Source organism: Drosophila navojoa, chromosome 3 (genome assembly GCF_054131105.1).
Source record: "Drosophila navojoa isolate 15081-1374.11 chromosome 3, UAZ_NAV_1.0, whole genome shotgun sequence".
Classification (NCBI taxonomy): Eukaryota; Metazoa; Arthropoda; class Insecta; order Diptera; family Drosophilidae; genus Drosophila; species Drosophila navojoa.
Genome location: NC_142891.1, coordinates 8,401,483 through 8,425,346, shown reverse-complemented (window position 1 = coordinate 8,425,346; position 23,864 = coordinate 8,401,483). Strand labels below are relative to the sequence as shown.

General features: G+C 40.2%; 6 protein-coding genes across 6 annotated transcripts; 3 read left to right on the top strand and 3 right to left on the bottom strand.

Moving 5' to 3' along the window:
- Positions 1–2,924: 2,924 nt before the first annotated feature.
- LOC115563775 (uncharacterized) lies at positions 2,925–4,649 on the top strand. Its single transcript, XM_030387276.2, has 5 exons — positions 2,925–3,119; positions 3,175–3,240; positions 3,303–3,701; positions 3,775–4,079; positions 4,171–4,649. The coding sequence occupies exons 1-5, from the start codon at positions 3,070–3,072 to the stop codon at positions 4,413–4,415; spliced, it is 1,065 nt and encodes a 354-aa protein (XP_030243136.1). The 5' UTR covers positions 2,925–3,069; the 3' UTR covers positions 4,416–4,649.
- Positions 4,650–5,760: 1,111 nt separating this feature from the next.
- Positions 5,761–7,936, bottom strand: LOC115563780 (phenoloxidase-activating factor 2). Its single transcript, XM_089258188.1, has 2 exons — positions 7,323–7,936; positions 5,761–6,738 (listed from the first exon to the last, which is right to left on the bottom strand). Exons 1-2 carry the CDS (start codon positions 7,815–7,817, stop codon positions 5,989–5,991), a joined length of 1,245 nt encoding a protein of 414 aa, XP_089114314.1. The 5' UTR covers positions 7,818–7,936; the 3' UTR covers positions 5,761–5,988.
- Positions 7,937–8,940: 1,004 nt separating this feature from the next.
- LOC115563914 (phenoloxidase-activating factor 2) lies at positions 8,941–10,414 on the bottom strand. Its single transcript, XM_030387617.2, has 2 exons — positions 10,164–10,414; positions 8,941–10,077 (listed from the first exon to the last, which is right to left on the bottom strand). Exons 1-2 carry the CDS (start codon positions 10,407–10,409, stop codon positions 9,229–9,231), a joined length of 1,095 nt encoding a protein of 364 aa, XP_030243477.2. The 5' UTR covers positions 10,410–10,414; the 3' UTR covers positions 8,941–9,228.
- A 240-nt stretch (positions 10,415–10,654) lies between these two features.
- On the top strand, positions 10,655–11,979 carry LOC115563913 (phenoloxidase-activating factor 2). The gene is made up of 2 exons (XM_030387616.2): positions 10,655–10,971; positions 11,033–11,979. Exons 1-2 carry the CDS (start codon positions 10,693–10,695, stop codon positions 11,879–11,881), a joined length of 1,128 nt encoding a protein of 375 aa, XP_030243476.1. The 5' UTR covers positions 10,655–10,692; the 3' UTR covers positions 11,882–11,979.
- A 751-nt stretch (positions 11,980–12,730) lies between these two features.
- Positions 12,731–13,965, top strand: LOC115563912 (phenoloxidase-activating factor 2). The gene is made up of 2 exons (XM_030387614.2): positions 12,731–13,004; positions 13,063–13,965. Exons 1-2 carry the CDS (start codon positions 12,750–12,752, stop codon positions 13,903–13,905), a joined length of 1,098 nt encoding a protein of 365 aa, XP_030243474.1. The 5' UTR covers positions 12,731–12,749; the 3' UTR covers positions 13,906–13,965.
- Positions 13,966–13,970: 5 nt separating this feature from the next.
- Positions 13,971–14,761, bottom strand: LOC108658195 (phenoloxidase-activating factor 2). The gene is made up of 2 exons (XM_018110848.1): positions 14,278–14,761; positions 13,971–14,227 (listed from the first exon to the last, which is right to left on the bottom strand). The coding sequence occupies exons 1-2, from the start codon at positions 14,759–14,761 to the stop codon at positions 13,971–13,973; spliced, it is 741 nt and encodes a 246-aa protein (XP_017966337.1).
- Between the last annotated feature and the right edge of the window lie 9,103 nt (positions 14,762–23,864).

Genomic DNA, 23,864 nt, shown 5'->3' with positions numbered 1-23,864 from the left:
TTTGCCCAAGACTACTGCGGCTCGTCACGTCAACGCACAAGTAATTTTCACACAACTTAACGCCACATATCGTGCATATTAATTATGGTCGGAGGCGGGTCCATGTCGTAGCGGCTCCTGCTGCTCCTGCTGCTGCGTGAAATCCAATTTGGTAAGACGACCTATGCCATAGTCACGTAGATTGGCAAACGGGAGAGCCGCTCCAAAGAGCAGGCACATGCTAAATGTCATTTGCTCGAGCGCTCGAAGCATGCGGCCAATGCGTCTGCACGTATGGCGGCTCTACACTGAGCGAAAACACGTGTAAGACTGTTATTCCCAAATAAATCAGCTGCAATGTGATCAAGTATTTAAAAAAAAAAAAAAACAAAATTTAGCTGGAATTTCATTTACACAAGAATTAAATAGAATTTCTATTCAAGGAGCTTTGATTTTTATTCAATTCTGAACTATATTTAGTAAAATTGTCATTCATTCTCCTCCTCCAAAAAAGTTTTGATTTGTGTAGAAAATTTGCTTTTGTAATAATTGTGTTTGCGTTTTCTTTGTTGTATTTCGTTAAGTGTGAGCTTACTACGAGCCTATTGTTGTTGTTGTTGTTGTTGCTGTTGCTGTTTGGTTGCCACGTGTACAGATGGCATAGGCCATTGTATGCATGCCGAGTATTTATAGGTAGAATGCTAGGATTTTGGCTCAAAAATTGCTCATGTGAGCGAACGATGTCGCTTGGGTTCTCGGTCGGCTGTGCTTTCTTGGCCAGGGCCAAAAATAAATTAAATGCCAGCGCTAAACAAAGGCGAAATTCTTCATAAGAAAAATGCGACTTGCCAGCATGAAAGACAGGTGCTACACCTCTTCTTCTTGCTGCTGCTGTTCCTGCTGCTGCTGCTGCTGCTTGAACAGCCAACAACAAGAGGCTTCAAGCCAAACAAAGGCAAATGAATGAGCGTTAATTAGTAATCAGTCAAATGCACATGTTGCCAACTCCTTATTTATAACAAGCACTTTAGCAGTTAGCCATGCAACGCCGCTTCACTTTACATCAAGGTTCATGCCACCAGGAAACTCACTGGAATACCTGAAATTTGAAGACTGCCATTAACACCTTTCTTTTTTAATGAGTTTGCCAAAGCGTTGCCAAGAACTCCAAGTGAGTTTTCGTTTCCTTATATAACTTAATATTTATATCGATCTATAGAATGGATTAACTGGCACTTAGACTTTCATCAACTCCCACATATCAAAAAAAAATATTCATTTTTTTTTTTTTTTAATATATTTTTTAATTTATTTAAAATGAAAAAGGAATCAATTCAACATTCTATTTCTAAAAAAAAATCAATAACAAAATAAAAAAAATAAATAAAATAAAAAACAAAAAATAATATGATTTGAAGGGATTTTAAGACAAAAACAAACAAATAAAATTTATTTCAATATGTGCAACTGTTTTATTTCTTTAAATACTGCAAAAACAATATATTTTTAGATAAACCAAATAAATAAATAAGGTTGCCCAACATCAAAAATTCCAATCAAAAAATTCTCAGCTGGCTAATAAATATATTTACAAATATTTTATGTGTATAAAATCGCATTTTAAAAAAAATTAATTCTGTGATATTCTATGCAAAAAATATTTTCAACTAATCCGCTCACACGCTGGCTAAAAAATATGAAAGCAGCTGCAGTGAGGGGGAAGAAAAAGGAGAGGAAAATAGATAAAATGGCATGTCAAATGGTGGAGAAGGAAAACAATAAAAACAAATTCCCAGCAGCAGCAACAACCCAAGGCCCCAAATGCTTAAAGGTGAAAAATTGTCTGATCGAAATGCGAGTCAAAGAGGCAGATCCAGCTGCCGCGGCAGTTGCTCAAGGGGCTTGGACGTATGACAGGCGTTAACTTTTCAATGTTGACATCCAGGCCCCTTCGACCTGCCACGCCCCCCTCCCCACCACCACACTGCTGGCCACGCCTCTGAGAGCCAACGTGCGCCGAGTTTTGTGCGCTCAATCAATTTTGTCAATTTTCTTTTCCTGCTCCTTTTTTCGCTCCATTTTGTTGTTGTTGGCTTCAGCAATGATACCCTGTATTTTCCCAGTATTTTGAGCTGATGAGAAAGCACTAGCAGTGGGAGTTTGGCAAAGAGTTAGAGAGCTAGATAATAAATTTGATGCAACTATAATTATAAAACAGTTCTAATATTATGAAAACTACTCAAAAGAATTTTCTCTTAGCTTGAGATATAGATTTATTTAGGCATGACTCATTAATGCTTTAAAGGATATCTTTAAGTCGGCTACTTTTCTAGTTTTGTTTATTTATTTTTTTATTTTATTTAGGTACAGCGCGCACGTTTGGTTTATTTATTCCCGCTACTTGTCGCAGTTGAAGCTGTCTTCATAGCCATTACCTCCTCCTCATCTCCCCTTGCGCAGCTGCTCGAGCCATCGACTACGCTGCTGATGATGATGGCTGCACGTCTCGCAATGCTCTGATGTGTGTTGATATTTGACACTTTATTATGTGCACATCATCAATTTTGAAATTATTGTCAATGTACGGATAGATTGGAGAGCACAACAATATGCGCGATAAGGCCAAGCTGACGACAAAAGCTTTTTATGATTATCTACATCTATGCGATGGGAAGTTCGTCTAGAAATTAGTTTATCTAGAAACTACTTGAGGTTCTGAAGGCAAGTGAGTATACGATTGTCAAAAAACTAAATGTATAATCGTAGGTATAGAAAGTCCAGAAAGATATGTGAGTTAAGGCAGAACGAAGGCTCAACAGAGAAAATTCGAATTATTCATAATTGTTTTTAGATCTTGGATGCAAATTCAATTATTCATATTAAGTATTTTTATTTAAAAAAAAAATTAATAAGTTTTATCATGACATGAAGAAGGCGACGCATTTTAATTTTTATTAAAATCCAAATTTCCATAAAACATAAAATTATAATACACAAAACAACAACAAAAAACACAAAAAAATAAAATAAAAAGTAATATAAATAACATAAAAAATAATAAAAAAAAAAAATAATATTAATTGACACACAATGACACATTTTAAGCATAACAAAATAAGATTTGCAGTGTTACCAGATAAGTAATAGATGAAATATACCAAAATCCATTCGAATTTAATTCGCAAAACTCTTTAGAAATGAAATTAGGAATGATGAAAATCCCTCCAGTTCGTGCGAATCGTTTCACCAAAAGTATTCGCGGTGCGTATACCCCTATAAATATTTGAGTAAAATTAATGAGATAACGAACGGATCCAGTGCAGTACCTCGCTGCTGATCATGGATTATAAACAGTTCGTGGCCGCACGCGCCGTTCAGGCGGCTTGGCGAGGCCATCAACAGCAGGAAGCATTCCTGTATGCCACCAAGGCAGCCATCACCATACAAAGATGGTGGCGAGGCTTTCACGCCCGCAATCGCTTCTTCTCCATCGTCGAGCAGATGGTGCAGGATGCAGCGATCGCCTTTTACAACAGGGCTGCGACCAAGATACAGGCGTTCTTTCGGGGCTGGTACGTCCGGAAGACGGTCCACGATGTGCACACTCTGCGACGCATGCAAGTCCGTGCAGCCGAGGATCTGCTCAATGATGTGGCCTGCAAGCTGCATCATCTGCTGCGCACATACTCCATACCGGGCATCTACTCGCTACGCAACTCCCAGTGAGTCCTAGATGCAGACACACCCACACTCACGTTCCCTCAACACTCAACTGCTTGCCTTGCTTGCCCACAGCTGCCTATCGAAGGTGGAGCAACTGATGACCAGCATGACGTATCGATTTCTCAATGATCGTGCGAGCTATCAGCGCTTACGTCGCGAAAATCAGGCAAGGACTCAAGCCGCTCAGTTTGAGCGAAGCGCCCACTATTCGAATGTGCCCTATGCGGGCCCAAATTTCAATAGTGCGTGCGAGCCCTGTCGCGAGGACATAACCATCAACAGGCCCATAGAGCTGTGTATGTACAAGATTATTACGGCATACGACAGAGCTACGGTCAACCCGACTATAGCCAAGACACGCAACACCCAAATTGCTCGTGAGTAACAAATGTGTTCAGTGATATCATGAACCCAATTTTCATTTTAAATATATTCATTCTTTCTTACCTCCCAACTCAATTCAATCAGGGAAATTCCGCGCGCAATCGCAAAAAATGTGGGAGCATTTGGGCAAGGTGCAAGGCGATTTTTGCAGCGATGTCATCAACAGCATGCGTAAGTGGCATATTTGGAATGCTAAGAAGCTGATAGTGACCCGTGACGTCTATCGCGATCCCGACAAGCTGGCATACTTCCTAGACGATGTCTCCAAATTGCTTAGACATTATACACAGTCCTGTTATTGCCATGAAAGTACACTTCCACAAATTTAAGTACAGATTCGATTGCGAATCAGCGCTCGTCCATATGTGTGGCATCACGAGCACGCACGACTCGACACGACTTGTTTCACGTGAGAACAGTGCAGTTGTTTCGTGCGTGCTCGCAGATGCAACTCAGAGGAACTGTCACGATGACCAAATATATAAATTTTAAGAGAATCTCTTTTAAATGTAAAATCTGTAAATCTAGTGTGTAACAAAAAATTGAAAAAGAAAAAACATATATACATACACATTATAATTGAAAAAGCAAAAAAAATATATACATATATTAAAAATATATTTCTTTAGCAATAGTGTAATAGAAAATGTTATAAATAATTTTAACAGAATTTCCACTTAATATATTTATAATTAAAACTATATTTATTTTTAAGTGCATAAAGGAAATCAACTTTTCATTATGCATTTTTGCTTTCCTTCAATTTTGTTTTGCAGATCGCTAGTTTTTTTTTTTCTGCTGCCAACACATAGACATAACCACACGCCACATACGCATATCCATTCACACACATGCACACATGCACACAGGCACACGCGCTTGCCATCATCGAGGGGCACATTTGGCACGCCGCAAAGTATGCAATCAATTTTGATAGGCCACATGCAGCGCTTGGGCGTGGCTCGCCTGTCTGCCCGTTTGCCCGCCCACCATTGGCATTGCAATGTTTTACTAATAATTTTCAATATAATCAGCACCTGCGACGAGCGAAAAGGAAGCCGACAAATGTTGCTAATGTATAAACATTTGAGCGAATAAAAACAGAAATGGCCCAGCTAGCGAGACGGCTCAGACGCGACGCAACGGGCGGCCCACACGGCTGTACGCGAGTGTGTTTGTGTGCCACATTTATGTGGAATCCGCTATCCGCCAAGAGTAGCAGAGTCGAGGCACTGCGCCAGTTGAAGCCCGTAATGCGTTACGGTTACGGCGTTAATTTCACCACATGTGGTTCCTGATGCCAAACGAATGAAAGGACCAACAATTGCCACCAGCCTCTGGCCAAGTCTTAAAGCGTCTGCAAAAGAACTGACGTGATGCGACATGCAAAAATTTGTACAGTAGATAAGTGCTCCAAAAAATATTATATAATATATATATAAGTATAGCAGGAATTGGACATAAAAAAATATAAATATAAATCATAAATTTGAATTTAACTCTTTAATTTAATTTTAATTTTTCCACATTCTATATAACTAAAAACGACTGTGTGTTAATTAATTATTTTAATTTTATTTTTTTTTTATTATTTATTTTAATCATTTTTAATGAGCTAATCAACAGTGCTTAAATAATATACAGATTTATTTCATTTTTTTTAAGTCTGCTATTTTTATAAAATGAAACGGCAAATATAATCTATGTATATATTATTTCTTAATATATTTTAATCGAAATGTAAATAGTATTTCAATTGATTGGCCTCATTTAATATTCAAGGATCACTTAAATTGCATTTTTATTTTTATTGCTCTATATTTATATAGCCAATATATTATATATATTATATATTAGTTTAATATATAGTTTCATCACTCGATGGCATCAGTTAACGGGGCATTAAATATGGCTAAGTATATCTTGGATCCACGTCAATAATTTGGTCACATTTGTGAACATGATGTGAGTTCTTGGCCCGTCTCCATGGCTCCAGATTCCGATTTGGTAGTACCGATTGGCGCTCGCATAGGATTTGGGACAGACGAGCGCCGATCCGGTCGCATATCTGAGAGTGCGGCGATGGCCTTTGGCGCAGAAGAGGGTCTCATCTGTGCCCGCGGCGCATTGGGTAAAGTTCATTGTCATGCTGATCATTAGGGCACGCCCACCACCGATACTCTCATTCCAGCCAATAGCACGGCAGTTGGCCAAATCGAATGGCCCGCTAACGGGCAAGCAGACGGTGCCAATGTGTGGTGCAGAGTTGAATTTGCGCTTAAGCACAAGCAGCGCGATGTCATTGCCATTGGTGCGTATGTTAAAGTCATTACAGAGAACATACTGCACCTCACGCTCTTCATAGGGCAGAATCTCATTGTCTGTCGCAATGTCCCAGTCACCAGCCCTGACCTTCAACTGCTTTAGTCTAAACAGTTGCTTGGCCGAGCTCAGTACTATCTTTGGTGCAATGAGTGAGCCGCCGGCCAGGAATATATTCGGATTCTTGTAAATGCCCACGACCCAGGGAAACTCCCCGAAGTTTGTGTGCTCCTGCTTGTTGCTCACGATGTTCATGTAAACACCATGGGGATTGGAGTCGCCGCAACGCTGCCATTCGGAGTCCCAGCTTAAGGGTTTGGATTCGTTGCGCTTTTCAGTAGAAGAAGAAGAGAAAGAAAAGTTGGTTCATTAATAAGTAGGAAAAGGAGTGTGGGTAAAGTCGATGAGAGTAAGTTAGAGAGAGAAAGAGAAAGAGGGAGAAGGATGTGAAGTGAGATATGAAAGTGAGAGAACTTTAGAAATATTAGGCAAAAGAAGTAAATCAGATAATAGAGAGAAAGAGACAAGTATTGGGAAGTATGAAAAAGAGAAAGTGGGAAAGAAAGGGAAACAGAAAAAATTAGAAGTATGCACAAAACAAGAGAGAGAGAGAGAGAGAGAGAGAGAGAGAGAGAGAGAGAGAGAGAGAGAGAGAGAAATAGGATAAGAATGAGGGTAAGGGAGATCGATTAGATCAAGAGGAGAAACACAGACAGAGTGAGAGAGAGGGAGAGGTACAGGCAGAGAGAATATGTATGCTATCTGATCTTGAAATGAGAGGAGAGATTTGAGTATATACTTATATTCATATATCCACCTACTCTATATCTTTCTGAAATCATTCTTGCGGCATCCGAGCGCTTTGACTTCGTATTTCATATATTGTATGCTCTCAGTATTCGATATTTACTCACAATATTCGTTTCATTGCAGCAGACCTCCAGATAGTGACACTCGTTTGGCTCATTTATATTGATGAAATATTTGTTATCTTTAATTTGTTGGCCTTGGCAGTTCCAACGCTTTTCGCAAATACCTCCATTTCGACATGTCGCGATTGGAGCTTCAGTTGTTGTTGTTGTAGGTGCTGGTGTTGTTGTTGTGGTTGTTGTAGTGGTTGTTGTAGTTGTCGTTGTTGGCACAGAGGAACATTCCATAGTTACAGCAAGTACGTCCTCCCTAATATTCTCAAACATTTTCTGAATGGCCACATAGATCTCAGATTCTGTTTGATTTCTCTCCAACCAACTCGTTATTTTGCTACGTAATTCATTCTCATATGAAGTCAATTTGTCGAATATGACCATTTTCGGACTATCCAAACTAAAAGTGTCTAGCACATCATCGAGCTCATCTCCCACGCAGAGGCAACTCAGCAAAAGGAGTACGCTACATCTTCTTAATATCATTTTGCGGCATTTAATCCGAACGAACTGTCGAATCGCTCAGCTTTTGTTGTTTTATTTCAGCTGATAACACTTGGTTGAGTTTATATTTGACTTATATGCATGAGCACTGCTCGCCGGCAGATCAGTTGACATACTAAAACGAATTACGCGAAATTTTGATCATTTAAGTCCACAAATTACACTGAAAGAAATGAAATGATTTGAAACACAAATAATCACATTGAACAACATAGAAAACAAGAAAGAAAGCTCTAGTCGAGACTGCTCGACTACGAGATCCCCTGAACCCTACAAGCAACTGATATTTCAATAATAATTAGAAAACACACACGCACACACACACACACACACGCCTACAAACAAACACACGCACACACACGCATACAAACAAACACACGCATATACACACACTCACATATACAGGCGATTGCGCTTGAGTTGCGCTGCAGTGTGGCGATATTATGAGAACTTATTTGTTGAATAATTTAATTTCTAGACGTACGATCGTAATAAAACTTTCAGAACGTATTCATATTGTTTAAATGTATGTGTATACCGAAGCACAAGTCTCTAGTATTTGATATACGACTTTTACAAAGATTAGGGTGAGGGGATGGATTTGGGGGTGGGGGGTAAATTTTAACAAAAACCGAAATTGTATGACATGCGTCTTAGTATACATTTTAAATTTGGAGACTGTAGCTTGAAAGATGTAGGAGATATAATCTTTAAACTGATCTTCGATAAGGTTTTTTATCGATAAAAAAGTATCGGAATGAGTTATCGTTTTTTAGTGATAAACTCGATATCCGCGTGATATATACGGACATTTTAAAAAAAAGTTGAAGTCTCTAGCTCTTGTATCTTCTGAAATCGACGCGTTCAAACATACGGACAGACGGACGGACGGACGGACGGACGGACGGACGGACGGACGGACGGACGGACGGACGGACGGACGGACAGACAGACGGACAGGGCTAAATCGACTCAGCTCGTCGCCCTGATCAAGAATATATATATTTTGTGGGGTCTGCCACGCCTCCTTCTGCCTGTTACATACATTTTAACAAAACCATTATACCCTGATTTCCCATTTTCAATGGGTTCAGGGTATAATGAGAAGTCAGTGTATAATTTAGGAGCCCCTTGTCCATCTGTCCGTATGTTTGAACGCGTGGATCCCAGAACTTAAGAGAGCTAGAGACTTGGCATTTTTTCTCTAGATCCCTATATTCCAGGCGTAGACTAAGTTTGATATAGATTTTTGTTTTGATAAATTTATGTTATTTTTTTTTTTTTTTTTTTTTTTTTTTTTAAAATTTTGTTTATCAAATTTCTTTTACGACATTCGGGTAACCCGATTAGAGATTTTCTTCGAAGAAATTATTGTTAAGGTATTCCAGCTAATCTAAGCTCTGTTGTATTCCAAATCGATGCCCAGCTTATTGAGCTCCTGCTGAATCCAGGGTATGTAGTGCGGCACATTCACATAGCCAGCGGGCACATTCTCCAGGCCGCAGCCAATGCCCCAGACAGCAATGCCAGCCTGGTGGTATCGGTTCGGGCTGCCCGGGATGGGGCAGACGAGCGGGCTGCCGCCGTCGCCCAGGCAAGCATCGATGCCCTTCTCGGCGCCAGCGCAAATGTGACCGTAGTCGAGATTGAAGAACGGATTGTATATCTGGCGCAGTTTGTCATTGCAGCGGCTGCGCGAGAGAACGGGCACGACGATCTTCTTGAGAACGTGATGGTAGTCATTGCGGTTGTCCAGGCTCTTGCCCCAGCCCGTGATGATGCAGCGACGGTTGTCAAAGGTTTCGCTAGCATCGGGCAGACAGATGGGCGATATGTGGGGACTCGGCACGAACGCGACCTGCAGCTGCAGCAATGCTATGTTATTGGCCTTCGATTGCGCATCGAATCGCTTGTGGATGATCTTGAGCTGTACGTTGCGATCCTGATGGAGGTAGGCTTCCTCTGCTGTCTGGTGATCCCATTCGCCAGCTCTGGCGATTAGTTCGCTCTCCGATATATTCAGCACCTTATGAGCCGCTGTTAGTACGACCTGCGGTGTTAACAGGGAGCCGCCGCCCACATACATGGTCAGCACCGGATCCTCTCGCCTCAGCAGGGCCACCATCCAGGGAAACTCTGCGAAATTGGCCTCGTTCTCAGCTATCCGACGGTCAGTGGCTTGTGGAATCCCATTCTCTAATCGATAGCCGCACTGTGGCCACTGGCCACTGTCCACTTCGATCTGTCAAACATTATATGAGATATAAATAATCAGAAATATATATATATATATATATATATATATATATATATATATATATACCTTACTTTATTAGCTATGGGACAGCAGATCTGATTCCTGTTACAATCCACACGGTTGAAGGCCCCGAATTGTTTCAGTGTATTATTGCGGCACTGCGAGGGCGAAACACACTCCATTTGATAACCACATGCTTTTCCTCTGGCCGTTTCTTCGTTTCTGATATCATTTGCCCTTCGATATAAATTCTGCGAGCTAGCGACTGTCGACAGCGTAGCAGCGCAGCTGCAGATCAACAGCAGTCTCAAGCTCATTTTGCTTTGAGTATCATGAAATAAATGAATACTGAACGGACTGAAATTCACAATAATACAATTTTATTTGGGTATATATATTATGAATATAGATAAGAATATATGTACATATATATTTATTTAATTTTAATGTTTTATATACGGCTTTCTTCTTATCACATCCATACCAGAGGCAAGTGGTGTATTTCAGAGAATTTAAATGAATACATAACAAATATTCGCGAGATGATTGCTCAGTCCATAATCTTCGTTCGCATTAAACAGTTGCCCGTTTTTTAATCAAATGAAGAAATTCTGCGGTTTCTGGAACTATATGCTGGGCTGGACTTGCATGCTGCTAGCCACTACTCAGCCGGGCAGCACTCAAGATGCTAATGGCCTCACTCCAGTATCGTGTGGCATAGAAAAGGAATGCACGCCGCGCAAATTGTGCGACAACAGCAATAAAGTAATAAGAGATGGACGAGCTCTCGTCGATTTTCGCTCAATAGAGTCCCCGCGCAATGGCCGTGAAAAATGCGGAATTTTCGAAGAGTGCTGCTCGGTGAATGACAAGCGGACGGTAAGATAAATGTTCTTCATTGAATCTGCTCCAAAGATCACCGCAATCAAAACCTCTTCAGGCACCGATCGTGAACGAAAAATATGTGCCCGGACTCTGTGGTGCGCGCAACAAGAAGGGCGTGAGCATTACAATTGAGAACGCGCAGCACGGAGAGTCGCAGTTTGCTGAATTCCCGTGGATGGTGGCCATACAGAGCAGAGCCACTGCTCCGCTGAATAGCTATGCATCTGTGGGGGGTGGTAGCCTGCTCTCTCCCCATGTGGTGCTGAGTGCAGCCCACATCTTCAAGAATCTACATGCCAAGGATCTGCGAGTGCGGGCGGGAGAATGGGATACCAAAAGCGAAAACGAAGAGCTAAGACATCAAGACCGAGAGGTGGCTGATCTAATCATCCACGAGAAATTCAATGACTTGAATGGCATATATGACACGGCTCTCCTGATTCTGCACACACCGTTTCAGCTAGATTGGCATATTGGCACCATCTGCTTGCCCAGCCCTGAAGCCAGCTTCGAGTCGAGTCGGTGCACAGTCACCGGCTGGGGCAAACGTAGCTCCAATGATAAGGACTATCCCAACATTCTGAAGAACATCGAGCTGCCGTTTGTTGAGCGCAACAAGTGTGAGAATCAACTGCGTTACAATACTCGCCTGGGCCGATACTTTGAGCTGCACGAGAGCTTTGTGTGCGCCGGCGGGGAGAGGGACAGAGATGCCTGCTTCGGCGATGGTGGTGCACCCCTCGTATGCCCCATGACCAATGGCTCCACGCGCTATCAGCTGGTCGGCATGGTGTCCTGGGGCCTGGACTGTGGCACTGAGAATGTGCCCGGCGTCTATACGAATGTTCAAGAGATGATACCCTGGATCATGGAACATCTCAAACTGCATTCCATAACAATCTGAGAAGGGTTTGAAAACTACGAATGAATATCCTTGACATATATTTATTTTTTTTAATTCAAACTCAAATAAAACATGCAATATTAATATAAATTTAAAAAGTTTATGTGGTTAGTCGTAAGAAATTTACCTTTTAAAAATGTCATGATGCAATATTATACATGCAAAAAAAATTATACATAAGCTAAAATCTTATACTTAGAGATTCATGGAAATATTTATATATAAAGCAAGTAAGAGAGCTCTAGTCGAGACTGCTCCACTACGAGATCTGCCGGGCTGAAGGTGGATATACATATATGGAAAAGCACAAGTCTCTATTAGTTAAAAGACGCTTTATGCAAATTTGGGGTAAAAGGAGTGGATTTAATGGAGGGGGTGGATTATAAAAAATATATATGAATTGTATAAAATACGTGTGGAGACTTTAGCTTTAAAGATATAGAGTTTATCATTGCATAACTGATTGTCAACAGAAATTTTAATCGATAAGAAAATGAGTGTAGTCGTTATCGAAACAAACTCGATATGCACGGTGTATATAGGGAGCTAACAAGTAAAATTTCAAGTCTCTAGCTCTTATATCTTCAAAGATCGGCACGTTCAAGCACACAGGCAGACGCCTCCTACTGCCTGTTACATACATTTTAGCACAACCAGCATACCCGGGCTTCTCATTTTCGATTCCCGTTCATAAAAATAGACAACGCATGATCAGCTAAGTCGCATGCACGAGCTCGAAATATATAAGAAGCATTTGATAAGTGTACAGTGTCATCTGGGACAGTTCGTATAAGCATATATGCAGAATGCGACGATCGTCAGTTTAGAATTTGCGCTCATATTATTCGGATCGTGGCTCTCGTCTCAAATGGAATACTTATCTACCTTCACGGCTTGCTTGCTGCTCCTGGCAGGCACTCGGCAGGGAACGGCTCAGAATGCCCTGCATGTGCAAGCAACGCAATGCGAGCCTCCAAGGCAATGCACACCCCGGCACTTGTGTGATAGCAGCAGTACCACAATTGCCGACGGACGAGCTCTCATTGACTTTCGATCATACGATTTCAGTGGCCGTAATGAAGGCTGCAACTACTTCCAAAAGTGTTGTGCCCCAGCAGATGTGGTAAGCGCAATGTCAACCATATTATTTCCGACTCACATCCCAATGCAAACCCCTGCAGCGGACAGCCGTGCCGGAGCGGGAGTACGTGCCCGGACTCTGTGGTATGCGCAATTTAAAGGGCCTGAGCATAACGATTCTAAATGGCCAACACAGTGAGTCGCAGTTTGGTGAGTTCCCGTGGATGGTGGCCATATTGATCCACGACAGCCTCAACAATTTCAAATCTATGGGCGGAGGCAGCCTGATTTCTCCCCGAGTGGTGCTGACCACAGCCCACATCTTTCAAGAGGGCATGAATGAGATTGTGGTGGCGCGCGCTGGGGAATGGGACAACCGCTACACGTACGAGGCGCTGAAACATCAAGATCGCCTAGTCCAGGAAATCATCACTCACCCGGATTTCGATAATATGACCGGTTTCTTCGACTTGGCTCTGCTGATTCTAAGCCCTCCGTTTAAATTGGATAAGCATATTGGCACCATCTGCTTGCCCAGCCCTGCAGCCATCTTCGATTCCAGTCGGTGCACCGTCACCGGCTGGGGCAAACGTGGCTACAGTGATAAGGACTATCCCAACATTCTGAAGAACATCGAGCTGCCGTTTGTTGAGCGCAACAAGTGTGAGAATCAACTGCGTTACAATACTCGCCTGGGCCGATACTTTGAGCTGCACGAGAGCTTTGTGTGCGCCGGCGGAGAGAGGGGCAGGGATGCCTGCTTCGGCGATGGTGGTGCACCACTCGTATGCCCCATAACCAAAGGATCCGCGCGCTATCAGCTGGCCGGCATGGTGTCCTGGGGCCTGGGCTGTGGCGCTGAGAATGTGCCCGGCGTCTATACGAATGTTCAAATGATGATGCCCTGGATCACGGAACAGCTCTCATTAGCTAACCAGGAATAACAAGTACAATTTTTGTAAATTTATACATACATATATATATTTATATTTTTGTATGCATTTACGGCTTATCGATTATAGAGTATAATATTTGGGTCTATGCGTAGCCTGTTGAGCTGTTGGCTCAGCCAGGGCATCAGATATGAGACGTTGCTATAGACAGCGGGCACTCGGCCCAAGTTGCAATCAAGGCCCCAGGCAACAATGCCAATCTGATAGTATCGATTGGGCTGTGCCACAGTGGGACAGACGAGGGGAGCTCCGCCGTCGCCGACGCAGGCATTGATATCATTCTTGCCGCCCACGTACAGGTAGCTCTCATGGACTCGAACGGGCCGTGTGTCATGGCCTGTAGCATTTGGATGCATTCAGTACGGGGAGCAAGGGGTATGGTCAGCTCCTTGAGAACGTTCACAGGCTGCCTGTACGCCCTGGATCTTCGGCCCCAGCCCATTGCAATGCAGTTGGCATGATCGATATGGACATCGACGCTGGCGGGGGCAGTGGGCAGGCAGATGGGCGAGATGTGCGGATTGTGGCTGAGGCTCAGCTCGAGCACAAGCAGCGCTATATTGTTGGCATTGGCTGCCTTGGAGTAGTTGTCATGGATGAGTATTTCGCTGACATTGCGATCGATGTGCGGATAGATTTCCTCATTGGTTGCCAGGTCCCATTCGCCAGCAGGAATCAGCAGCCGATCCCCAGCCAGGCTGTCGACCTTGTGGGCCGCGGTGAGCACAATGTTTGGCGCCAGCAGCGAACCACCGCCAATATATGTGGGCTCTGGCTTCAGCAGGATGGCCACCATCCAGGGGAACTCGCCAAACTCGAGTACCACATGCCGGTAGATCGTCCTCATCATCATCGGCGGGCAACGTTTCGATCTGGAAGAGTTTCAGGTGGATTCTGTGCTGATGCCGATTGATTTATCATTGCGCGTACCTTGTCCAGGTGACAGCAGGATTCCAAATGGCTGCACTTGCTCTCGCTAGTGTCGTTTCGAAATCGATCCATATGATTCCCATCGATATTTTGATGTTCTTCCTTACACTCCCATATCGGAACGCAGACACGCACGGAAATCGAACTGATTTCTCCGAGATCTGCTGATCCGTTTGGGCCGAGCTTGGGGCTAGTGTCTCGAATGTGCCTTCTATTGCATCCCGTATATCATTGCCTGCTTAGCTTTGGGGTGTATTAAATTACAAAGTTTTACTGCCAATTCAGGCTTGATAGCTGTGTAATCCGTGTTCTTCTGCCCTTTGTAATCTTCAGTCGCATTGCAGCAGCCCAACAGCAGCAGCATGGGAACTAGTGTAATTGCACTAAATGTCTGCGCCATTTTCTAGTGTGGGAAATAACAAATATTGTAATAAAATAAAATATAAATAAAATTAGTAATAATTCACTGCCTTACACAAAAAGAAAGCTCGAGCTAAGTTTCCACTCTTAGCTCCGACTCACATTGAACTCAGACAAAACTAATTGAGACGTTGGTTTGCTTTCACTTATATTCAAGTATTATGCTCCACATGCTGGCCAAGGCGATAGCCCCTGCTCGGTTAGCCATATTAGCTCGGTTAGCCATATTGTTTCAGTTTGAGTAATCGTCATATACATATATAAAATATATATATATTTCTTGTATATGTTATAATTGTATTTATGTATACATATAAGAGATTGCTCATAGTCTGTCGTTATCTTGTAGATGCCTTCAGTTAAGAAGGCAAGAACTAACAATGTTTCATATACATACACAAATTATATGCATTTTTTTGGTCATGGGAGTACCAAAAAACTTTACACTCATATCGAACCAACTAAGATGTCACCAGCTAGAGCCGTTAATCGCAAATGTTGCGTTCCATTGGCAATTAAGCCAACAAACTGCTGTAAGCAATGTAACACATGTTGGCCAATGAGCTCTTAACAACGTTAACACAAGAGACGGTGCGGCCTCTCAGGCTCTACCCAGCCACTACTTGGAATTTCCGGTTGCTATTAGCCATGAGCCATGGCGACATATACCATAAAAGAATTCAAAGAATTAGCTTTATTAATAGTGAACATTTTTCCTTTTGTCGGCACGCAAAGTATTTCATGACATGACAATCGCAAAAAATTAATTACATTCGGGTGTCACCGACTGCCGAATACTCACTCACGCCTCAAGTGCTGTTATAGAGTATTTTTGGCTGTGAATTTATTCCTTTTCTTTAAAATTAAAATATCTTATAAATTAACTAGCTCATCGTAGTTTAAGCAGTTTATCATATGCAGAAAATAATTTACATTCCAAAGGAACTTAATGTGCTGCACATGCATTTAAATTGACTCTCAAAGTCCGATTAAATAACTGAAGAATGCTTTGCCGACTGCCATCAGTTCGCATTGGTCTGGGGCGTGGATTCTCGGGTCTGCCAACTGCCGTCCGATGTTTGAGTTATTTGGGTGGGGGCAGTTCTGGCGGCAGGGGGCGTGGCCTGAGCGCTGTATGCTGTCCAGTGCAATTCGAGCAGACGCTTTCTAATAAACATTAAGTTGACATGAGAAACACACCAAACAAATGAAGCAAATGCATTTCATGCTTTGGCCATGCTGACGCCCCGGGGCAAACAGAGAGGTGGGCTGACGGGCGTGGGGGCGTGCCATCTGGTTACTAATGCTGCGCTGCTTTCAGTTTTTTTTTTTTATTTTCCCTTTTCTTTTTGCGTTTCGTTTTTCATAGCCGGCTTTCAGCGCTTGCACCGCAGGATATGTTTACAAATTGAAAAATATAGCATGCGACCGCCAGAACGTGCTAAAAAAGGGCAGCGCACCGTGGTGCAAAAGCGATTGAAAAGTGGTACTAATTTTAAATATATATAGCTAACGAATAGATTATAATGCCCTTAAGTTAAATCCATTTTTTTATTCATTTTTTATAGTATATTTTTATAATATATTTTTTAATTATTTTGGCTTTGAGATTTTTTGCACTTTCACCACTGAGCGTGCTGCTACATGGGTCAGTTGCTGAAACAGAGGTTGGGCATTTCCAGCCAGCGAGTGGACAGACCGGCATATACACACACACACACACATATATATATATATATATATATAAAGCACTATATATGTATATACAAAGTGGCTGGAGCAGCGTAAATCTGACATGAAACATTTGCGTGACAAGCAAAATGCTGGCGCCCGTTATCCCTAGTCCAGTTTGGAGTTGGCAGTCCTTGGTGGTCGCTCCAAGGACCTGCACTGAATGCACAGCAAAATAATTATGGCGCAAATCATAATAATGCAGCTCCCCAAACAGCAACAAAAATACAACTTGATCGGCGTCAGATACGCTTTGAATACTCTGCCAGCTGGAATACACAAGTCTGCTGTAGCTGATAACAAATTCGCAGCAGAATATAAACAATTATATTTGATTACTGTTGACCGATAGGTACGGGGACCTCAACCTAAACGGAATGCCGGAAGACCGCAGAGGTAACTTAATTCATATTCATCATTTATATTGATAAGAATGCAATGAAAGTAAAAAGTCTTTCAGTTTGTGCTGATAAATAAATAATATATACAAATCTTTAAACAAATTTCTGGTTCCAATACATAAATATATTCCTATATTCATATATGCGATACAAGAAAATATTTTTACAGAAAAAATGGCATTTAATTTTAGTAGGAAATAAATTGTTTAATCGATAAGAAGAATTGTTATTAATTTGAATAGTAAAGAAATGTATTATTAATTTTATAAAAAATAAATAAATTAAATAATAAAAAAATAATAAAAAGTGAACTTAAAACGTATATAAATCGTTAAATTTGTATGAATTTAAATAGTAAAATTATTATTAACATACAAAGCATTTATATAATAAAATTATAATTTATTTTCATAGCAAAATTAAAATATATTTTTAAAAGCTTTTTAATAATTGTCGTAAAATTATAGTTAATACTTATAGTAAAATTAATTATTAGTTATATTCATATGAAAAGTATAACTAACTTTCATAACAAAATTATAGTTATATTCAAGATGAAATAATTGAAATGTTTTTTTTTTTTTTTTTTTTTTTTTTTTTTTTTTTTTTGCTTCATATTTGTCTTTTAAATAGTTGTAAGATATTTTTTATTATTTACTGAAATAAATTACTATATATTTTCTTCAGCAATCGATTTGTATTTTTCTTTTCATTCGTCAGCTCTTAACAACTAACGTCATATGCCCACTCACAGTAAGAGTATGGAGCACGCCTTAAATTAAAACGGAACACAGACGCCGGCGACTACAAAGGGGGACAATGTCAGCTGGCTGAAAATTAGCCCGCGGCCAACAAGGAGTTGCAGTTGAGCTGTGCGCCGAACACGCTCCCCCCTGACATTGAGAATGGGCAGCGAGACAGGGAGAAGTTGAGATTGTGCATTTGAATGCCAGCTCTCTGATATAGTATTTCTCATTAGGTTGATAGCGGCGGCAGTCAAAACACGAACAAATTAACTCTCAGGCTAAACAAAAGAGGCAAAACGGAAAACAACCTGACCAAATGATTTGCAATGTCAAATTGTCAATTAGATTTGTCTCTCTCTCTCTCTCTCTCTCTCTCTTTCTCTTTCCCTCTCTTTGTCTGTGAATGTCTTTCCATATATCCGACTCGAATGATCTTTAATTTTCCACCCGCTGTTGGCTGTCAGCCTGTTGCGAAAATGTTGACAGCATTGAAATCAAAATGTTGACAACAACTGAGCGCAGAGGAATGCCGTTGGCAATAAAGTCTCGACTGCTGCTGCTGCTGCTGCTCTGATGAGCAGCCTGATAAGAGCATGGCGGTTGACAGAGGGGCATGCACGTTGTCATCGTGTACATAAATGTCATCTTTGAGTCATTTGACAGTTGCACTGACTTCGATTAGGGCGTGATTTGAATGGGAAATTAGCGAAATGTCGTTAGACGCGCGCAGCTCCTCTCCCCTATCCTGTCACATTTTTCAGCTCTCTGTGAATGATGACAAATTTAATTATGCCAAATGCCCCTATCCACAGCCAACAGCTGACAGCGTCAAATGAAACGCAAATGGAAACACGTTGACTTCAAATTAAAGAATGAAGAATTCTGCGGAATTAATATTATTATTATTATTTCTTATCAGGCTATCAATTGCATTGTCAGTATTAAAATTATTTTGGCCATTATCACAATTAATATTGGATTTATAATAAAAACCGAAATTCTATTAAGTATATAAAAATCTACATTTAAAATTTGTCGATTCTAGTTCCAAGGATTTAGAGGATATAATAATATTACTGCATTTCGATAATGTTTTTAGGCGATAGCAAACTAACCGGATCGAGAATATATGTACTTTATGGGGGTCTGCCACGCCTCCTTCTGCTGTTACATACATTTCAACAAAACCATTTTACCCCGATTTCCCATTTCTAGGGTATAATTAATTAAACAAAAATATATGTATGGCAAAATAATTTATATGCAATATATAATAATTAATATAAGCACTTAGAGAATAATGAACTTTTTAGGCATTTTTATACACACTCATTTATTTAATTAATATTTTTGTTAAAGAAAATATTTTCATTTATTAAAGCCAGCGCGCACTACACTGAATGCCACTTTACAAACTGTTGGAAACAAGTGAATGAAATATGTGGGGGGAAATAAAATGTTAAAGTATTGAGAGAAATCATCAAGTTGTATTATCGTTCATGTGGGGGGAAATAAAATGTTAAAGTATTGAGAGAAATCATCAAGTTGTATTATCGTTCAATGCTATAAATTGTGTGCACTGCGAGAGCCAAAGCAAATTCAAGTGTCGAATGGCTTGGCTCTCATTGGCGCCGTCGCTTGAATTGCCTCCGTCCAATCCAGTGCAGCCCCGGCCCCACCTTGCAGCCGTTGTCTGTCCGGGCAATGAGTGCTTCCTGTTTCCGGCGTCTCAACTGTCTGGCAGTAACAACTGTAAGCAACTATAACTGTCGGCAAGTTGGCTTTATTATTTCCACACTGTTGAATATGCATATAGACGGGCAGAGTGAGAGAGCCAGAGCCCGAAGGAGGAGACGGCAGCATCAGCAGCAGCAGCAGCAGCAGCAGCGACGGCGCTTAACAAGGGATAGTATGGACTTTGTTTTGCTTTGATGACTAGCATGCCCTTTGGCTCTTTGCGGCTGCCGATAGTCGAGGCAAAAGGGTTGCTCCCGAGGCGGGTGCATTATCACTACAACGGGGCAAGTAAAATATTGTGGGTGCATTAAATATTTCGACTCCTGCCAGCCGCAACAGCAGCGGCAGCAGTTACCCAGAATGCTGGTACAAGGACGTGCCGGCTCCTTCCCGGCCCTGTCGAGGCAGCTAGGCAGCAAACTATGTGGGCCCGAGCTGAGGCTGCAGCTACGACTGATCCTTTGTCTGCATTTTATATTAAACTATTTGCTCCTGCTGCTGCTGCTGCTTTTGCAGCTTCTGCTGGTATCTGCTACTATTTCTCTTCTCTTCTTTTATTTTATTTGTACTTTTTTTAAGTTTTTTTTTTTTTTTTGCTTTTGTTCAACAATTTGTGGCAACAATTTATGAAAAAATTTGAAGCAATTATGTGGCTGCCGCTGCAACGTGCACCGCAAAAATGAACAGCTAAAGGTGGGCAGCAAATGTCTGTGGTGTCGTTGGCTTTGATCAAGATATGCGCTACAATACCGTCGCATAGCCAACTGCATAGTTAGATAGGTAAGCATGCCAGGTGGTTTAGCTGTGCCAATGCAATCCCATTGCCATCGAATTCAAATATTATTTAGCGCATTGCTGGGAATCATGACCATCGGAAAGAGGGGCGTGTGGAGGGGAAATTGTTGGAATGTTTGTTTTCAGTAAGCAATCGATATTCAGCATTGTCTCAGTATTTTCCTCTGGTGAAAAGTAATATTAATAATTAAAGTATTGTTAAAAATAAACTTGTAGCATACGCTTTATATGATGGTTGAATAAGTTCAGTGGCAATAGAGCTAGAAAAAAAAAAAAATTAAATATTTAAATATATAAAAAAAAAAAATAAATAAATAAAATCACTCCAAAGTCATATTGTTTATGTATATAATATTTATTTTATTTATATTATATTATATTTATTTTATATTATTTATTTTATTTATATTATATATTATTTATTGCATTTATATGTATACAATATGTGTATAAAATATTTTCAAAATTCAAATGCAAATAATAAAATAAATATAAATTTAATAATTATAATAATTATATAAATTATTATATACATATAAAAGTAATAAATAAATATTTAAATACAACCAAAATAATGTCCCATTAGAAAAGCTTTATGTAGTTCTTTAAAATGATCAAGATTATTATTATTATTATTATTATTATTATTATTATTATTATTATTATTATTTTTTGTTTAATTCAATAAATAAATATTGCGTCGAAAGGCTTTACATAAAAAATAAAGAAAATGAAAATGATTCTATTTTATTATTATTATTATTTTTTATTTGTATATACATATATATGTATATAGATATATAAAACGTATGTAAACTATTTAGCTTAACCCAACACTTGGACTATTCTTTTTAAGAGCTGTCTAGAGTTCGTATCTCACGCGCAGCATGGCTTGCGTTGTTTAAATTGTGGTCAATCGATAAACTGCAAGATATTTTAAGTCCTGCAGCACTTTGCTGCTTTGGCAATAAGGGCTCTCAGCAGCTCAATTAGTTACCGCTGGCCCAGATCAATGGGCAAGCCCACTGACGGCATGCAGCATTTCACAATCTAGAATTTACTGAAATATATATAGATACATATATCTGAGAATACATACATATATATATTGACATGCAGCTGTGTGCGCTTGTGTGCCTTAGGTTGGGCAAACAATATTCTGAAGCAGAGATTAGTTGCTTATTTTGACAGTAGCTGTCAGTGTTGCATTTAGCCGAGCAGCTGCCTCTGTAAGCAAACAAAAATATTTTCAGCAGCAGTAGCAGGAGACGGCAAGGCAGGAGACGGCGCAAGGGTAAGGCGCTGCTGCTACTGCTTTGGCCCTGATGACTATGATGATTCTCATATCTCTGGCGCAACGAGTATATATGCTGCTCTTCTGCTCGAGTGCTTCGCCCAGAGTGCACTCGTTCATGCCACGCCCACACGCCGGCTAAGCTCAACCGAAACTCAGCTCTGGAGCAGTTTTTCGCATTTTCTTGCCTTTTCGTTTACTCATTTTTCATGTGCAGGCAGCGGCGTTTGGGCTAAGCTTTTAATTAAATGCAAGGAAAATTCAATTTTAATTAAAATTTCTCAAAAACTCTGGCCCAGCATGCATATACTATAGTACCGAGGAGACGGATATAGAGCGATTGTGATTTTGCTTTGACTGTGTGTGTGTGTGTTGGGGCTCTGTGCGCTGTGCTCTTCAGTGCATTGACTGCTCCGCTTGAATGTTTGCCAAACGTGTAAAATTGAAAATTAGGAAATCGAATTGTAACGCCAGATACGCTGCACAATCAGGATCCGGATGAAAGGAGCTGCAGAGGGCGGGTGGCAGAGAAGGCGGATTGCAAAGAGATGCCTACACTAAGACCATTGCCCCTAAGCTCGCTTCGAGTCGTTGCATTTGAGGCCTCACACAAAAGCAAAATTGTAAAGTAATTGAAAATGAAAACTCATTTTGCCAAAAATCATCATGCAGATGGACAAGAAATCGGGGGCGTGGCGCTGGCCATGGCTGAAGCAAGCAAGCAAACTGCACAAATGCGTGGACAACGGCTCAGCTACGAGTGCAAATCACATTTGCACAAAGCCAAGGATAAAGCGTAATTTGATGAGGCTTAAAGCTGCCCGAAAGCTGCTCGATTGAGATTAAATTATGCAGATTACATTTCAAGCTGAGCTTGAAAGACAGCTGGCAGCTGAGTTGAGCTGAGGTAGAATGCAGCTTTGAATTGACTGACACGCAATTGAATGACACGCAATTGAGTGAAATCAAAAGTGAATTACTTGAGAAATGGATTAAAGCGAATCTTTGACGTTGATCAAGCAAATAATCTGCTGAAAACAAAGTTAAATCAAGCCAAAGGCGACAAAAGCCAGTGCTTAAATATTTGCAAGCAACTTTGAATTTTATATGCATTTTAATCTCAATTAAATACATTAAATAAATAAAGGTAAATAAATTATTAAATTTTGTTGTCTTTTTAAATTTTTTTATAATTATTAAATAATTATTAAAAATTATAATTATTAAAAATTTATTTTTTTTTAATTTTTATTTTTGTCATATAATCACTATTATTATTCTTTAATTATTACTAATTCAATTTTATATTTATTAAACATTTATTATTTATTAATGAAACATTAACCTTTTTATTATCTAGTTATTATTTTGGTTAAGGCTAGCTGAACTACTTCTACTTTATCTTGTGAGAATTTTTTTTTTCTTTAAATATATGTATATTTGTATACATATATATATTTTCTTTGTGGAGAATATATTTTTTTAATATATCCGATTAATTAATATTCAAGGTAACAATAATATAATGAAATCATAGTATAATAATAATATCAAACCATTTTCTTTTGATTAAAATTAATTTTCAGCGGACAAAAATCAAAGAAGTCGCAATGATTCAAATGAATCAATAAAGAAATTCTCTGCAAACCTTGATGTTTTTTATTAAGATACACACTTATAAAACAGATTTAAATCTGTCTTCAGAACTGCAGCTGCTTCACTCTTGACAGCTCACCTGCTCAAACGTAGCTCGCGGTACGCCTTGAAACCTGTTGCAAAGAGACTTCTGCAGTCCTCCAGTTGCAGCTGCTAAACAGCGCTCCTCAACATACATCTGTATATCTATGTATGTATATACACAATCAAACGTGACTATCTAGCATTTGTGACACTCGA

Excerpts from the sequence above, each read along its gene's own strand:
- LOC115563775 (XM_030387276.2), top strand. The coding sequence starts at position 3,070 with ATGACACATTTTAAGCATAACAAAATAAGATTTGCAGTGTTACCAGAT. Across the intron at positions 3,241-3,302 it reads TTTCACCAAAAGTATTCGCG|TACCTCGCTGCTGATCATGG; the intron begins GTGCGTATACCC and ends GATCCAGTGCAG. Across the intron at positions 3,702-3,774 it reads TACTCGCTACGCAACTCCCA|CTGCCTATCGAAGGTGGAGC; the intron begins GTGAGTCCTAGA and ends GCTTGCCCACAG.
- LOC115563780 (XM_089258188.1), bottom strand. The coding sequence starts at position 7,817 with ATGATATTAAGAAGATGTAGCGTACTCCTTTTGCTGAGTTGCCTCTGC. Across the intron at positions 6,739-7,322 it reads GCTGCAATGAAACGAATATT|CGCAACGAATCCAAACCCTT; the intron begins GTGAGTAAATAT and ends TCTACTGAAAAG.
- LOC115563914 (XM_030387617.2), bottom strand. The coding sequence starts at position 10,409 with ATGAGCTTGAGACTGCTGTTGATCTGCAGCTGCGCTGCTACGCTGTCG. Across the intron at positions 10,078-10,163 it reads GCTGTCCCATAGCTAATAAA|ATCGAAGTGGACAGTGGCCA; the intron begins GTAAGGTATATA and ends AATGTTTGACAG.
- LOC115563913 (XM_030387616.2), top strand. The coding sequence starts at position 10,693 with ATGAAGAAATTCTGCGGTTTCTGGAACTATATGCTGGGCTGGACTTGC. Across the intron at positions 10,972-11,032 it reads CGGTGAATGACAAGCGGACG|GCACCGATCGTGAACGAAAA; the intron begins GTAAGATAAATG and ends AAACCTCTTCAG.
- LOC115563912 (XM_030387614.2), top strand. The coding sequence starts at position 12,750 with ATGGAATACTTATCTACCTTCACGGCTTGCTTGCTGCTCCTGGCAGGC. Across the intron at positions 13,005-13,062 it reads GTTGTGCCCCAGCAGATGTG|CGGACAGCCGTGCCGGAGCG; the intron begins GTAAGCGCAATG and ends AAACCCCTGCAG.
- LOC108658195 (XM_018110848.1), bottom strand. The coding sequence starts at position 14,761 with ATGAGGACGATCTACCGGCATGTGGTACTCGAGTTTGGCGAGTTCCCC. Across the intron at positions 14,228-14,277 it reads GACCATACCCCTTGCTCCCC|TCCATGAGAGCTACCTGTAC; the intron begins GTACTGAATGCA and ends GGCCCGTTCGAG.